The sequence below is a fragment of the Phalacrocorax aristotelis genome, chromosome 7 (genome assembly GCF_949628215.1).
Source record: "Phalacrocorax aristotelis chromosome 7, bGulAri2.1, whole genome shotgun sequence".
NCBI lineage: Eukaryota > Metazoa > Chordata > Aves > Suliformes > Phalacrocoracidae > Phalacrocorax > Phalacrocorax aristotelis.
In genome coordinates, this window is record NC_134282.1 from 16,387,622 (window position 1) to 16,401,848 (window position 14,227).

Sequence of the window (14,227 nt, forward strand, 5' to 3'; positions counted from 1 at the left end):
AATTGCTCCATAATTAAACACACCCTGATTCACTCCTCCCAATTTAAAGGTCTGTATTTAATCATAAAAGCCGACCAAGAGAAAGCAATACAGTGCTGTGGGTCCTATCTCTTCCACAACATACAGTCTCAGATGATAATTAAAGCAGGGACATTCTGTGGAGATGACCTTGTTATTCAGTAAGTCATTCAAAGCAGTCGTGCTAATTTGAACGCTTGGATACATACCTGTAAGGAGTTATTTTTGAAAGGCTGTTCCATGAACCAGCATTTATTCCGTTACAGACATAGCTGTGCCAGCACCACAGATGAGCACACAGAACTGTTTCTCTTTGAATGCAAGTATGGAATTGCATCTGAATTTCTCCCCCGCACGCTTGTGGTGTTACACAGAAGTAACTGTGGCTTATCAGTACCATCAGCTACTGTCTTTTTCCACAAGGCCTTTCAAAATATGCATGCATGGGTGTGCTTACACTTGCACATACAGACACCCCATCCCTGTCCTTTAGGCAATCTTCTAGGACATGAAAAATTATTGTTTTCTCCACTTTTTTTTTTTTCTTATTTCCTGATTCTAGAATGAAGTCTGATCCTGACCCTGGAAGCTGATGTAATGCTACAGTACTGAATGCAGGACTGTAGGATAAGGGAAATCTCCCAAACGGAGTTGCCAGATTCACCAGGTTCACCTATACTGCCACGATCTTGATCCTTTATCCAGCAGAAACGTACCTCCATCTTCTGCATAATAGCTGTGTTCATAGCCTGTGTGTCCCTGGGATTCTGGGTGGTGCTTCTTGCGCTTTTTTTCCTCCTGCAGTTCCTTCTGTTGTAGGAGGCGGGCAATGTCCTGCAGAGATGCAAGAAAACAGACATTACCTTTCCCCTCTGAAAAATATCTCCAGATTCTTTTATTCAGATTCTCTATTCAATTATAAAAATCCTGACAGTTCAATCTTTCAGACATGGCAACAACAGAGTAACTCTCAAATTCAGCCCCTGGGCTGGATGGGGCTTCCAACTTAGTGGCTGACACATGGGACCATCTCAGCAACCAGTATCCAACCTCACCCAGGCCCACCGATGAGCTGCCAACCCCATGGCAGACCTGCAGGTTCCTGTTCCACCTGCTCACAAGCCTGCCATGCTTTGGCCATTAGGGCTTTGCACAAGGGACTGCGCGTGCAACCTTGGGCTTTCAGCAAGGATTTGGAAGTCACACAAATGCACACCCACTCACACAAGTGGGCTGGACCTCTGCCCTGAACTCTGCCAAGGAAAGAAAAACAGAGGCAAAGCCTGTCTCCAGCCAAAGGCACTTCTTACTGGAAGGAGTTCCCAGAGCAAGTCATGAACTCGCTTCAAACCAGCTATAATTTACAGGGACTGTAGGATGCCAGGCAGGGAAATGCATCAATTTGACAGACAGAGGCTGAAGGAAAAGAAAATCGAAAGCGACATTAGGAAGAGGCGAGGGCTCGGCACAAGGCAGGACCACTGCGGGGACTGCAGCTGTTTATCTTCTGTTGCAGTTTTGGTAGATATGCCAAAGAGAACAGCACTCCATTTTCCCAATTGGTTTTCTTTCGAGATGACTAATGGATCAACAGGATCTAGCAATAGCAAACAGCTCCCTGGGGCTTGCTCGTATGGGGCCCAGAAGCTTGCGAGTCAGTGGAGCTAGTCTGACACTAGGAAGAGAAGCTGGAAGATACTAGCAGGGCATGCTAGCCCTTTGGGTGCTATTCATTTAAGCCTCCCTAATCCTCAGGACCTTTACAGAGCCATGCAAAGTGTACACTGCAGGCAGGAAAGTCATCGCTGAAATGCACACTAAGAGCCAACACCCTCCAGAGCAAAGCCAGCACTGGAGGACACTAGATGGGTTTTCAAGTACAAACTATTATTTCAGGATTCAGATCAGATCTACTCAGTAGCCAGCTTTGTGGAGGACCTGGGGATGCCACAGACTCTCTACAAAAAAAAACCCCAAAAGCTTCCTTCCCCTAACAAGGTTAACCTCTTCTAGCAAGTACAGTAAGTCTACAAATATATGGGCTTAAGCATGTTATCTCCAGGACTGAGACACCTCAGGACTTGCAAATCCACACAAACCATTTCCTACAAACCAGACTTGTAAGCAGGTAGGCTTACCACTTCATTTAAACACCCTGCGCACCAGACTAGATCTGTCTCAAGCACAGCACTGGCATAGCACTGCTAGCCACTGCTGATAAGAGACTTATCTCGTACGCTGGGCAGCTACATCACCCTCATGTATGACATACAAGACTAGCTCAGTGTGTGGCCAGTACTGGTGTCTTACAGGATGTCCTGCAAGGTACATGTACAGATGCTGTGCCGAAGACTACAGAAGTGGTTCTGGTGTTGCTCTGCCAGCTGACAAACATCTGGGGCACCACACAGCCTCACTCACATTGCTCAGGCTCTGCATCAGCACAGAAGCCCACCCAGAAGAAACAACACTGGGGGCACCCTGGAAGGGAAGCAGGATCAATTCAAGCTCTCCAGAAGTACTGTTGCAAGGATGGGCAGTAGTGCCACACCCTGGTACCAGCAGCAGCCTAGCTCAGTCCACAGCTATGTTTCAGCCACACTTAAGAACTTCCCACACACCAGCAGGAAAATAAAGAATATTTATAGCTTCTCATAGCTTTGAGCCACATTCATCTGAAAGCTGCTCCCAACAGCACAAGACGGTCAGCACACTGGTTTGACAGGTTGCAGGGACCTGCTGTCAGACTGCTGACATCCCAGCAGCTCTCTACACAAAGCAGGAAGGAAAGGTGCAATTCCCAGAGCCAACTTACTATTGCATCCTCTTTACCTTCCCAATAAGAATGAGACAGATGGTCACATTTATAGCACAAATCCCTTAGCTGGAGTGTTCCTCCCACCCCCGCTACCACAAGCTCCTCTTGGAAGCCCTTCCATGTCTGCCTGGGCCACCTTTAAGTACTTGCTTGAACTTAATGGTATAGGAAGAAAATAAGGTCTTGCACAAGCAAACTGATGCATTTGCCAGGTAAGGACAGATTCTTATTCTAGGCTCTTCCAGGAAACACAGCCTTATGATCAAGACCTTCCTACAGAGAAAATACCACTAGGTACCTCTTCAGCATCCTAGACTACTCATACTTCTCAGGAAACTAGGAACTGTATTCAAAAATGGGGCCACACTCCAGGCTCACACAGGTGTTCCTCCACTCTGTGGCTTTCTTGAACACACAGTCTGACAGGCCAGCACAATAAAGTGGTCAACAAGCCAAACAAATCCTTTGAACACCAGGGACAAGCCACACTGTCCACTCTCAAGCAACAGCAGCAGAGCAATATTTTGCAATAACAAATGGAATCTGCTAGCAAGAAACTGCACCAGGGTGTTCAGGCTGTGAAAGACTAAACTGAAGGTGAAAGAAAGTAATGGAGAAGACAGAGATGGATGGCTGGGCTGAGTGTCCTGCTGAAGTCTTTGTACCAAAGACCAAGCAATCATGACCCAGGATTCTCCCAAAAGTAGCACCTGTCTCCTTGCAAGCAGATCTCAGGTTGCATAAACAATTACACTTTCCTACACCAGGGCAATGATACCCCAACAAGACCCACCTATTACTTGCCCTCTTTGTTTGCAAGGCTACTGGCATAAACAACCCTTGTGACCCTTGAGCGTGAGGAATACAACTGTATCTTATTCCTGTAACAGGACTCCACAAAATCTCTGTGCACACCAAGATATGAGGACCAGGACTGGCACCATGCAAGCCAAGTCCTGTGGCAAACAACCAAGAAATGCCTACACTGAAAGGGCTGCTGCAAATAGCCCTGCCATCCCTGGAGTTTTAAAGGTTACCTCGTCTTTTTCCTCTTGCCTGCGGCGCTGCTCTGCTTCAAATACCAGCTTCACTTGGATTTCCTGAGCAATCTCGCAGTCCTGTCGTTCTCTAGAAGGCAAGGAGACAAGGATTATAGGCAGCTAAAGTCACAGGCATCAGCCAGCCTGGAGGAAGGGATAAAAGAGCTACAGAACCCACCTCATTTACACAGAAGAATTATTTCTCGGTATTAATGCAGAGCCTATGAATCCTCACCAGGGACCAGGACTCCCTGTACTTACTGCTGGCCAAATTCATAAAGACCTCCCAAAACATTCACAATCGAAGTACAAAGCAAGAGAGAACAGTTTCACCGGCAGTTTGCTAAGAAAGGAGGTAGGATCCGCAAGATAGGGCAGGCCAAGGTAGTGCACAGGAGTCTCTGCAAACAGTCTAATTCTGCTGAGGAGTTTTTGTACACACTGTGCCAAAAGAGGGCTTCAGGGGTACGGTTAATGCAGGCATTTCTGGGAAGTGGTTTTCACGCGAAAGCCAAGAAGGAGAAAGTGCAGAAATGCTGATAGCAAAACGCAGTACGTAGGCCAAGCAGAGGCTGGAGGTGGCAGTTCAGTAATGAATGAGAAATGCTGCTGAGGTGGGATGAGATACAAAAGCAGAACTGATGCCAAGAGGCAAGAGAGCAGCATGCGTCAAAATGAGGAGCAAGGGAGCCATAGTCACAGTACCAGTGCGGATGTGGGAGCAACACAAGACTGCATTAACTGGGGACAGAGAGATACCAGAGTAATTGAGACTTAAAATGAGAGTACCGACTCTGCAGATAGACCAGGAAGGCCGTATTTCAGGGACGTCATCCAGAAAGCATCTGCAAGAATTGTGCCATACTCAGCTGCACACTCTGATGCCTGGCAAACAGGCTGGAACAATAGCCAGGGGTTGCTTAGGGCAACCCAGAAAAGGGCTGGGGGATTTGAGAAGACAGATTAAGAGCTTTTTTTCCAGCACTGTTGAAATTGCGCCAAAGACTAGCTCTGAACAGGTCAGAAAAATCAATCTAAGCTATCTTGACAACTGAGACTACTGAAAGGCAAGACATAGGAGATGAGAATGGGAACAGCAACAGGCAGAGCTTGCTTTTTTAGAGTACAATCTTCGGAAGAATATGCGGCAATGATTAGATAGGTGATGGGAGGATTACCAAGAGCATATTATGGAAGTCAAGCAAATATTTCAAGAGAACCAGGTTCAGCTATGTCAAAGCTGTGCTATGTGGGCTGGAGCAACTAATTCTAGGCTTGAGCAAGGATCACGGCATAAATGACCTAGTGAACCTGGAGGCAAAGAACTGGAAAAAAGTCTAGGACATGAGCAGAGGAAATTAAAATAGTAAGTGCAGACAAGCACTTTTGGTAGCAAAACAGCAGTGGCATGGCTGCAGCAGTCAGTGGCACCACACAGCCTTCTTTTCTGGAAGGTGAAGAGGAATAAGAGACACAGAAAGAGTGGATATGTGGCTTAGGATGGGGAGGAAGGACACTGCAACAAGAACAGGGTTTAGAGGACGAATGCCACCAAGAATTAACTAACCTATAATAGGGAAGGAAAAGGAATACGCAGCAAGAGGGAAAAGGAGCTTCTTTATTTCTGTCAAATGCTCCTTAGAAGCAGACCTGCAACTGGGCATGGCATGTTATTCATATGAACCCAATGTCAGTGTCACAACACGACATTTTCTTCCCTTTTCCAGACCACCATGCTCACAAACACTTGTGCGTATTCCTAAATTGACCCATGTCTAGAGATGTCCTGGAAGGCACCCATGAATTTCAGTGTTTGTAGGGCTGGAGTTATCAATAGGTCAAACACCTTCAGAGATCAGTTCCTTTCATCCGGGTAACAAAACCTGGCATTTTGTGCATGTGCCTACGTACATTTCACTTGAGTCCAAGGACAGACCTGTCTAAAGGCACATGAGCTCGCACAGCAGGAAAATGAGTTCTTTAACCTGCCATATAAAAAGGGACCTTGGTAAATGTGGTACCAGTAGAGAACCAGTCCTCATCAAAACAATAGCTGAATATGCAAATACTGGGGAGCAGACTGTCAGTGGACATCAGATAGTGAATCCCTTACAACCCCAGCCTCAGAGGACATGAATCCAGGTAGAAAATAAGTTAGAAAGGTCAGACATATCAAGGCATTACACGTCTTCAGTTCCCCTGGCACCAGTGAGCAGAGCTAAGGTGCCAAGTTCATCAACACCAACTGACTTGCTAAATGCTTAAAATACATCTTACTGCAGATAAACAGGAGACAGAAACAGCTAATAGTCTTTCAGAGCCAAGGCAACAAGGTCATTGCCTCTCCATATGCAAAGAACACCAGAAGTAATGCAAAAGCAGAAGCATTTTCTTGTTCCTGATGACATGCAGCTTGGAATACATCATATCAATCCCTAAGAACCACTGAACAGCAACAAAGGATTAGATTCTGGGATTTATTGCTCAGTGGCAATTACATACTGAGAGTTGATTAGTTATTCAACATAAGCTAGTCAAGTTGAAACAAAGAGCATAAGAAAATAGGTTAAAGAACTTTGACAGCTCTTCTTGTCCTTCAGTTCCTTTAGTGTGAGTTCAAGTGCCCATCAGTCCTGAGAAATCAGCCAGAGCAACATAAACAGCACCATGCCTGAACATCCCACCTAGATGGCCTTTGTTCCTGGGCAGCCAGGAGTGTTAAATGTCAGGGAAACTCTACATCAGTTTAGGAAAAAAGAGAAGAAAAAAAGATAGTGTGATCAGAAAGCTCCTGTTCACATTGGCTGTAGCAAATAATTGTTGCCAGATGAGGAGGAAAAAAAAAAAAACACAGAACCCCAGGATTTAAAGCAACCGTTCAAAGGAACTGTTCATATTAGTGTAACAGAACCATCACAGCACTGGGAGCAGAATGAGGAAGAGCATACTTTTGTGGTATTTCCAACAGTTATTTTAGCAACCTTGCTACTATGCTTGGCACTGTGCAGGCTGCTCAGCTAGATGTGAGATGCTTTTAAAGAAGCAGGAAAATAAGGTTTGATGCTTCCTTGAATTCTTAAAAAGAGAATTAAAGCTATTTCTATTCTTTCATTTATCTTCACAAAATCCTTCCGAGAGAATTTAGGATTTGAAGGACAGAAGAAAGCCTGAAATTTTAAGAGCTTTAGTATGTTCCCTGTTTCTAAACACCACCCAGTTCTCCCCCTTTACTCCTCCCATCACCTTGCAGTGTCAAACTGTCCTAGATAATACAGAAAGCAACAACAGCAAGGTTCATTTTGTTGCCAGAACACATTGATCTTGCACAAGGAAGAGACAGTGGGAACATAGAGAGCGTTAAGGAAGTAAAAGATCCAATTACAAAAGGATGTCTCCAAGTTTTTTTTACTATTCTGGCAGAAGAGCTCATGCTTTCACGAGCAGAACTGCTGCTGACAACATTTTGCATCAGCAGTTCTGCCTGTAACTTGGTTTACAGAGTTCGTAAACCCCATTTTACCAAGTCCTGCAACAAGAAAATTATTTGCAGTTCCCAGCAAGTAACAAAAAGGAATAATTTCTGCCCTACAAAATTAATTTTTGTCATTATTTACATGCTTACATCTCTAATTGGTACTGAAAAGAAAGCTATTGAAAGAAAGCACAGACTTGAGAAAGACACGTTTATTTAACCAGTGCTGCCTGAGTACGCTGGGAACATTGAAAACAGCGGCTGATTTGTCACGCCCCAGCTTCAAATCTTTTATGAGCAGCTCCTTTGAAGCCAGTCCTATATCTCACACATCTGCAATACAGAGCTCTTCTACTCCATTGCTGTCTCTGCCAGATGAGCCACCCAGGGTTTGCGATCCACCACCAACCGTACCTGGTGGGTGGCATCACAGAGCATGACACAAGCCAGGAGGCAGCACAGCTGCTCGGAGATGTGCCCTGCCTTGCAGACCCTGCATTTGCAGGGAGACCCATCAGAAAGCAAGCTCCTGTCCCTCGTCATCAGGATCTAACTGAGCCCCCTCACAGGACCCATTTGTTACATTTCACACATTGCAAGAGATTTAAGGGGGGGGGGAATGGACACACATGACATGGGACACCAAAAGAAAAAAACAACCAAAGAAAAGCACCAATGTCAATTCTGGATTAGAAAGTAGAGTTGTTTTGCCCTGCATTACCGTGTTTCATGTGTACACCAGCTCTGCCAGCCTAAGAGCCATGGCGCACAGACAGGCAAGTCACAGGTCACAGGGTTAGATCTGGTGTGTAGAGCCTGGGCAAGCCTGCAGAGCAAACTGGATCACTCATTAAACATCCTCCCACAGCTGCTATGCAAGTCAGTGACTGCAAGAGAAGGCCTGTCCCCCAACACCCATCTCCACCAAATGACCCTGGGGCAGCAGCTCCTCTGCCCAGGTCACTTCACACTGGAGTATCTGCAAGTGCAAGCAGGGGCTGTCAGCTGTTCAGTGGAGGAGAACACCAAAAATCATTGTGCCCAGTTCCTCAAAAGCACTCAGGCACAATGCAAACACACCAATATCTGCAATTTCCAGAAGAGAGAGAATTCACTGTCATACTGCGTATTTCTGTGGTGCAGTTTCTTCTTTCTCAAACTTTAGCCAAGGACAAGGTCAATGCAAGTGGCCAAGTTACCCCACTTTGCCAACAGGGAGCAAAACAGGAAGGCTTCTTCCCGTGGCCAGGCAACAGAATCCAAGCCCCAGGGGCTTGGACAGGCCCCAGGGGCACCTACCCCCACTCTGTCCTCATTACTCTGTGTCCGAGCCTAGTATCAATACTTTTATGGCAAGAGCAAGCCAAAGGAAAAAGGAAACAAAAGCAAAAGGCTGATCAACCTGAACCCTACATACCGTCAGTCAACTGAAATCAAAGCAGCTGATTTCAGTGCTCTGATCAAACAGGACTAACATTTCAACAGCTCCATCCCAAACTCACAAGTCTTTTCGGTGTTTCTGGATTTGAGCACGTGCTTTCAGATCCTCCTCTTCTTGCAGTTGCTTGGCCACCTGCAAGTCATGTTGCACAAGACGATTACGCTGAACGTTTGTTGCCAAGTGATGCTCAACTGAAAATAAACACAGACAAGAACCCCCAAATCAGCCTGCAGAACTTCACAGTGTCAACAAGGCAAAGCAAGTAGGAGGGAGATTCCAGGCCAGAAAGGAAGGCAGTTTTTGGTAGGGAAACATCATGTAACATCTCTAAAGGTGGGGAAGTCCTGAACTGAAATTAAGCTAGCAGCTTGAGATTGCTCTGACGTTTCAGCGCTGACAAGGCTGTATACACGTGTCTGTTACCAAACCAAGATCTGCATACCTTAATCATATCCAGATTTAGGCTTTAAATTTCATTTTCTGGCCACAGGAAATTAGCCTAGATTAATAAGTGGGGCTGGAAGGGACCACCAGAGACCAGTGAGGATGAGTTGAACCTAAACCACTTCTGATGGATGCTTCCCTAATTTGTTCTCAAGAACCTCTAGAGGAAGAAACTCCTCTCACTCTCAACATAATCAGTTCCAGAATCTCACAACCTTTATATTTAGCAACAGAGCAACTGAGTACTACAGCGAGTCCTTTACCATACATGGATACTGCCTGCAGGAAAAGATGGCTATGTGAGCTGCAGCTGAGAGCCAACTCCAGTTCAGTGGTCTCAGGTTCCAGCAACAAGGGCACAACTTCAGCGCAAGCTGCACACTTGGTAGAGTACCTGGAACTGTATTAGCAGTATTAGCACCTAGTACTGGTAGACACCAATGGTCCTGGCACGCAGCAAAGCAGAGAGGCCACCACACCTGAAACTGCAATGCAAACATACCCCAAGTAACAGATAAGGATGTTAAAAAAAAGAGTCATTTTTAAGTTCCTGGCTGTACTTTTTTTCTTCCTTTTTCAGCCCTAGAGTTTACAGCTGCCCTACCTCAAAATGGTCTTAAAAGGAAGGCTCCTTTCAAGAGGCAGGCATTAGCAATTCTGAAATAAGTAAATAAACAGACCTCTTCTGGTTGCACCTCAGGTCAGCCTATAAAACTTGAAGCTTCCACAATTGCTAGTCATTTCTAAAAAACTTGCTCAGCAACAAAACCTCAAGTGCGCTCCCACATGCAGTTTTGTCATAAATTACAAACTCAACTCTAAAGGAGAGCACAAAATTGAAACATGAAATGCAACTATCTGCAGGGTACAGTGTGAGCTGGGGCAGAACGCAGAGCAGTGTTACAGGACAGTAAAAACAGTAATAACGAGCCATACTCCATTAAAAAGAATAAAAATGAAATAAAAGCAGGGAGGACTTTTCTCTAGCAAAACCAAAGCCAGATATCTGTTGGGACAAATTTGCTTCAGTTTGTTCCAAAAAATCATTGCTACTTACTTTCTTGCTCCTGTAAGTTATGGGCCAAGGTATGATCTTCCAGAACAGCAAAGTCGCGACACACTGGACAGGGAAACAAAGCCAAAAGAATTAGCACCAGGAGCAAAAAAAAACGCAACCAAAAAACCCAAAAACAACAAAAGAGCTACAGGGGTCAGGGGAACACACATGCAGAGAGACTTCTGACACATTTGCTTTCTACCAGCCAAGGTCTGGACTTGTACATTTTCCCCCCCTCTGCACTTGTGGCTATTCCTGCACGCTTACTTTTCTGCCCCTGTTTGCATAACCAGCCTTCTCCACTCTCCCCTCACCTCTGCTTCATAGTTTAAGACCAGAATTGCCCACACCACCACCGGATCAGGTCTTTTATACAAAACGCTGTATTTCCAGCCAGATTTATACCACCACCCACACTTAGTATGTTCAGCTAAAGCCAAGGTCAAGCTTTTGTGCTTACTATGACTTTCTTTGCTAGGTTAAAGAGTCTGAGAATAGTATTTTCTCCGCACAAAGATGCATGCACACTGACACTTCTGCGGAGCTGAGCAGACTGAGCTCCATGGCTCTCGCTGCAAGGTATTTCTACCAGCTCAGGAATTATTTTACCGTTGTCTTCTGTAAGCTTCATTGACTTTTTCAAGTGCAGGTGCTGGATTTGTACCTAGAACCCAGATATAGGATCAACCACAGTGTCACTGGCAGGGAAAACCACAGCTTCTTAAAAAGATGCTGCAGATGACCCAAAGACAAGCTAAATGGGAAGGGTACAAGCTCCCTTTAGCACTAGTCTGAAAGGAGCAGATTTTTGCCAATGCCTATCACTTTCACACTTGAACTTTTAAACGAATGCTCTACCCACACTGTAGAAAAACACCAGGGTTTATTTTTAAGTTGTTATGTTAGGCAGCAGGACAAAACACAAGTCACGTACATATTGGGACAGGGACACACAGGAACTGGTTCCACCTTTTGGTGGTAGGTACACATCAGCTTCTCAGTGAACCAAGGACAAACTGTGACCTGTGCCCCTGAACCGCAGGATGGGGCCCCACTCTGCACATCTGCCATACCCAGGGTTCCCATCAAGCGGAGTGTAAGGCAGGGGCACTGAAAAATTTACATTGAAGAGATCTGTCACTTGTTTTTCCCTCAATATGACAAGCTAAGCTGCTTAACAGGACCCGAACGGGGAGTATCTCCCACTTGAAACATACAGCACAAAGCAGAGAACTACAAGGTGCTTCTGAAGCTGCAAAGGGAGCTCTCTACGAGCCACTGTCACTGCACTCCACAGGTGAAACCTCGGGGGAAGACCAAGGTTTCTCTTTAGCAGAGCACAGCAACAGCCTAGAAGAGAAAGTGAAAATAACACCAAAACCCCCAGAACATACCAAAACTACAAGGGAAATTTATGAGGAGCCCGTTTACGAAATGGTTCAGAGTCAGACAAAACATTTCCATCACCACAAAGGGTGGAAAATACTACAAGGAAATGAGAAGGCAGCCATGTCTTCCCAAGGCACAGTCCCACAAGCATTCCCTCTCCTCGCATTGACACACATGCTCTGCTAGAGAAGCATCAAGATGTTCCTCTGCACCCAGGTATCTTCACAAAATATCTAGAAGAGTTTCTAGTTGTGTGTACTGAGAGGTCAGATAAACACTTTATCCTCTGTCATATTAAACAGAATTTTTGGTTGAGTCTTTCTGCATTGGAGGCCTTTTTACAGATGACAGAGCTCCCAACAGCTACAGCAGTGCTTCAGGGAAGGAGATCGACAAGCAGAGGGTGGAGATGAGGACAAAGACTACAGTTATATGATCCCATAGTGACTCACTTTAAGCATGTACAATTCTGGATGGTGCAATTAAGGTTTTGTTGTTGCTTTTTTTTTTTTAAACTGCAACTTCTTTTAGAAAAGGGAAAAACGACACAAAACACTAAATAGTACTGAAACGCATCCAGTGGGCATTTGTGTATAAATAAAGGAACACTGCCTTCAGCCACGTATTTGGAAAAGCCACAGCTGAGTTGCAGGCAATGGTGCTATTCACAGGTGACATAATCAGGGTGCTTGGCGGTCATGAACATGTTTCATAATCTTAGACATGTTTCATGATCATAGACATGTATCCCATGCCTATGGAACAGGGCAACAGGATTTTGCCCATAGACACTTTATTTCTGTGGTCCCAGAAATTACTTCAGCTTCATAGCACGATTGTGGAACAGCCACCTTCTGCTTACAACAAGCATCATCTGGCCTGTTGGAAGGGCACATCCAGCTCAGAGGTTTGAGCCCTATTATCAGTTCAGAGCTAAGCAAAGACACCTCAATACAGACTCACAGCCTGCCCAAACCTAGCACTGTGCTTTTACCACCACATATTCATGAAGCAGCACTTGCTCCTTACAGGTTAAATAAAAAAAAAAAAAAAAAAGGAAGGGGAGGGAATTGTTATTTTTAACTGAAGTAGGTCTCTGCAAGTCCACTGCACAGCTGCCTGAACAGCTGTACTAGAAAGACAAGGCGGGCAGCACAGGAGCAAGGATGAACATTTCAGAGCTGCGTATTTTTTGCATACAGATTGCTTGCTTATGAAACTCCATGCCAGCCTTCCCAACTCCTTTCTGCACAGGCTCATACACTGTTCTGATCCCTATAGTGTTCAAGCTCTTCCTTGTCGGTCACAGTACTGCTGGTGCCGGCAGACCTTTGCTCCATCCTCCTCAGAGAGGCACTAGTGCAGAGGTTTTTATTACTCCATTCCACCCACACCCAGACACGCTTTTGTTTGGGAAGAAACATGTTGACAGAAACATGCTTGGCATACAGACGAGAAAGTGGGAGGGCCGTGGTAGAACACTGCTGCTCTTCTCTTCAGTCTTGCACCAGCCCCAAAAACAGTCTCATCTCCTCCAGTGAGCTTGATTCCTACAATGTAGCAATGATTGTTTAACCCTTTTTGATTGATGGGCCACTAAAATCTTCCTAAAGAAAGCATGGACTCCTTAAATAGAAAGGCCAAGTACATATACTGTTGTGTTGTGTAGGTGGGCCTGCTTCTTCTAGCTGATGCTCCAGAGATCTGCTGGAAATAGTTCATGGGTCTCTGAAGTTAAGCAAACAGGGACAAAGCAAGGGGGGACAACGACCTGGGACGAGCCACCAAGTTTCAGGGGTCAGACATGAATGCAGGGTCTGGGTCTTAAAACAGTGATGATTATCACATCAAGATCCAGTACAGAGAGAAGGAAACCAGACGGCTACTCATGATGTGCACACTGGAAGCTCCCAAGTGTCTGGGCTCCATGGCGTCCCCATCTCACAGAGGGCACCTTGCAGAGGAGGCTGGCATGAGAGCAGCAAGGGTTTGCTCGTGTGTTTGGATTCATTCATGCACTGCTGAAGCCACCACTTGGCTGCATATACACTCCATTAAGCTGCTCTTACAAACCATGAACAGACAGCTCAAGCACACAGCCCTCTTTGTGCTGCTGAAGTTGCTGGCAGGGCAGACAGCAGGAGAAGACCTTTCATCACTGTCAGAAATTTGGCTGGGCTGACTGCCTCCAACTCATCTAAGTTATCATTGACTTGGGAACTCATCATTCCCAAGTCCCAACAGCACAAGAACAGTGTGCAAAGGAAGATGAGAACATCCCATTACAAACACAGTGAAGCACTGTCAGCCAGCCAGGTGGCAAGAGATGGGGACACCTGCAACTCCCTAACAAGCCTGGAGGCAATGGCAAGTGCAGAGCAGTCCCTCAAGCCTAGACCCAGTGCCCATGGCACTGAGTCAAGCATGACCGCAGCTGCAAACGAGGCCAAGGAAACCAACCCTCCATCCCTGAAGACATGCGTCCAGCGAGGCAACTAGGAAATAACTGGAGATGTGAACCAGCCAGGCATGGTCTGAAATGAAGGTT

General features: G+C 45.7%; 1 protein-coding gene across 3 annotated transcripts in view; it reads right to left on the bottom strand.

Moving 5' to 3' along the window:
- Window positions 1-14,227, bottom strand: part of CCDC50 (coiled-coil domain containing 50) — a 42,372-nt gene that overhangs the window by 14,612 nt on the left and 13,533 nt on the right. For all 3 annotated transcript variants that reach the window (XM_075098959.1, XM_075098958.1, XM_075098957.1), the window contains exons 2-5: window positions 10,291-10,353; window positions 8,851-8,980; window positions 3,874-3,964; window positions 735-852 (exon numbers count right to left, since the gene is read on the bottom strand). In XM_075098959.1, coding sequence (XP_074955060.1) covers window positions 735-852; window positions 3,874-3,964; window positions 8,851-8,980; window positions 10,291-10,353 — 402 coding nt within the window. The remainder of the gene's footprint in view (window positions 1-734; window positions 853-3,873; window positions 3,965-8,850; window positions 8,981-10,290; window positions 10,354-14,227) is intronic.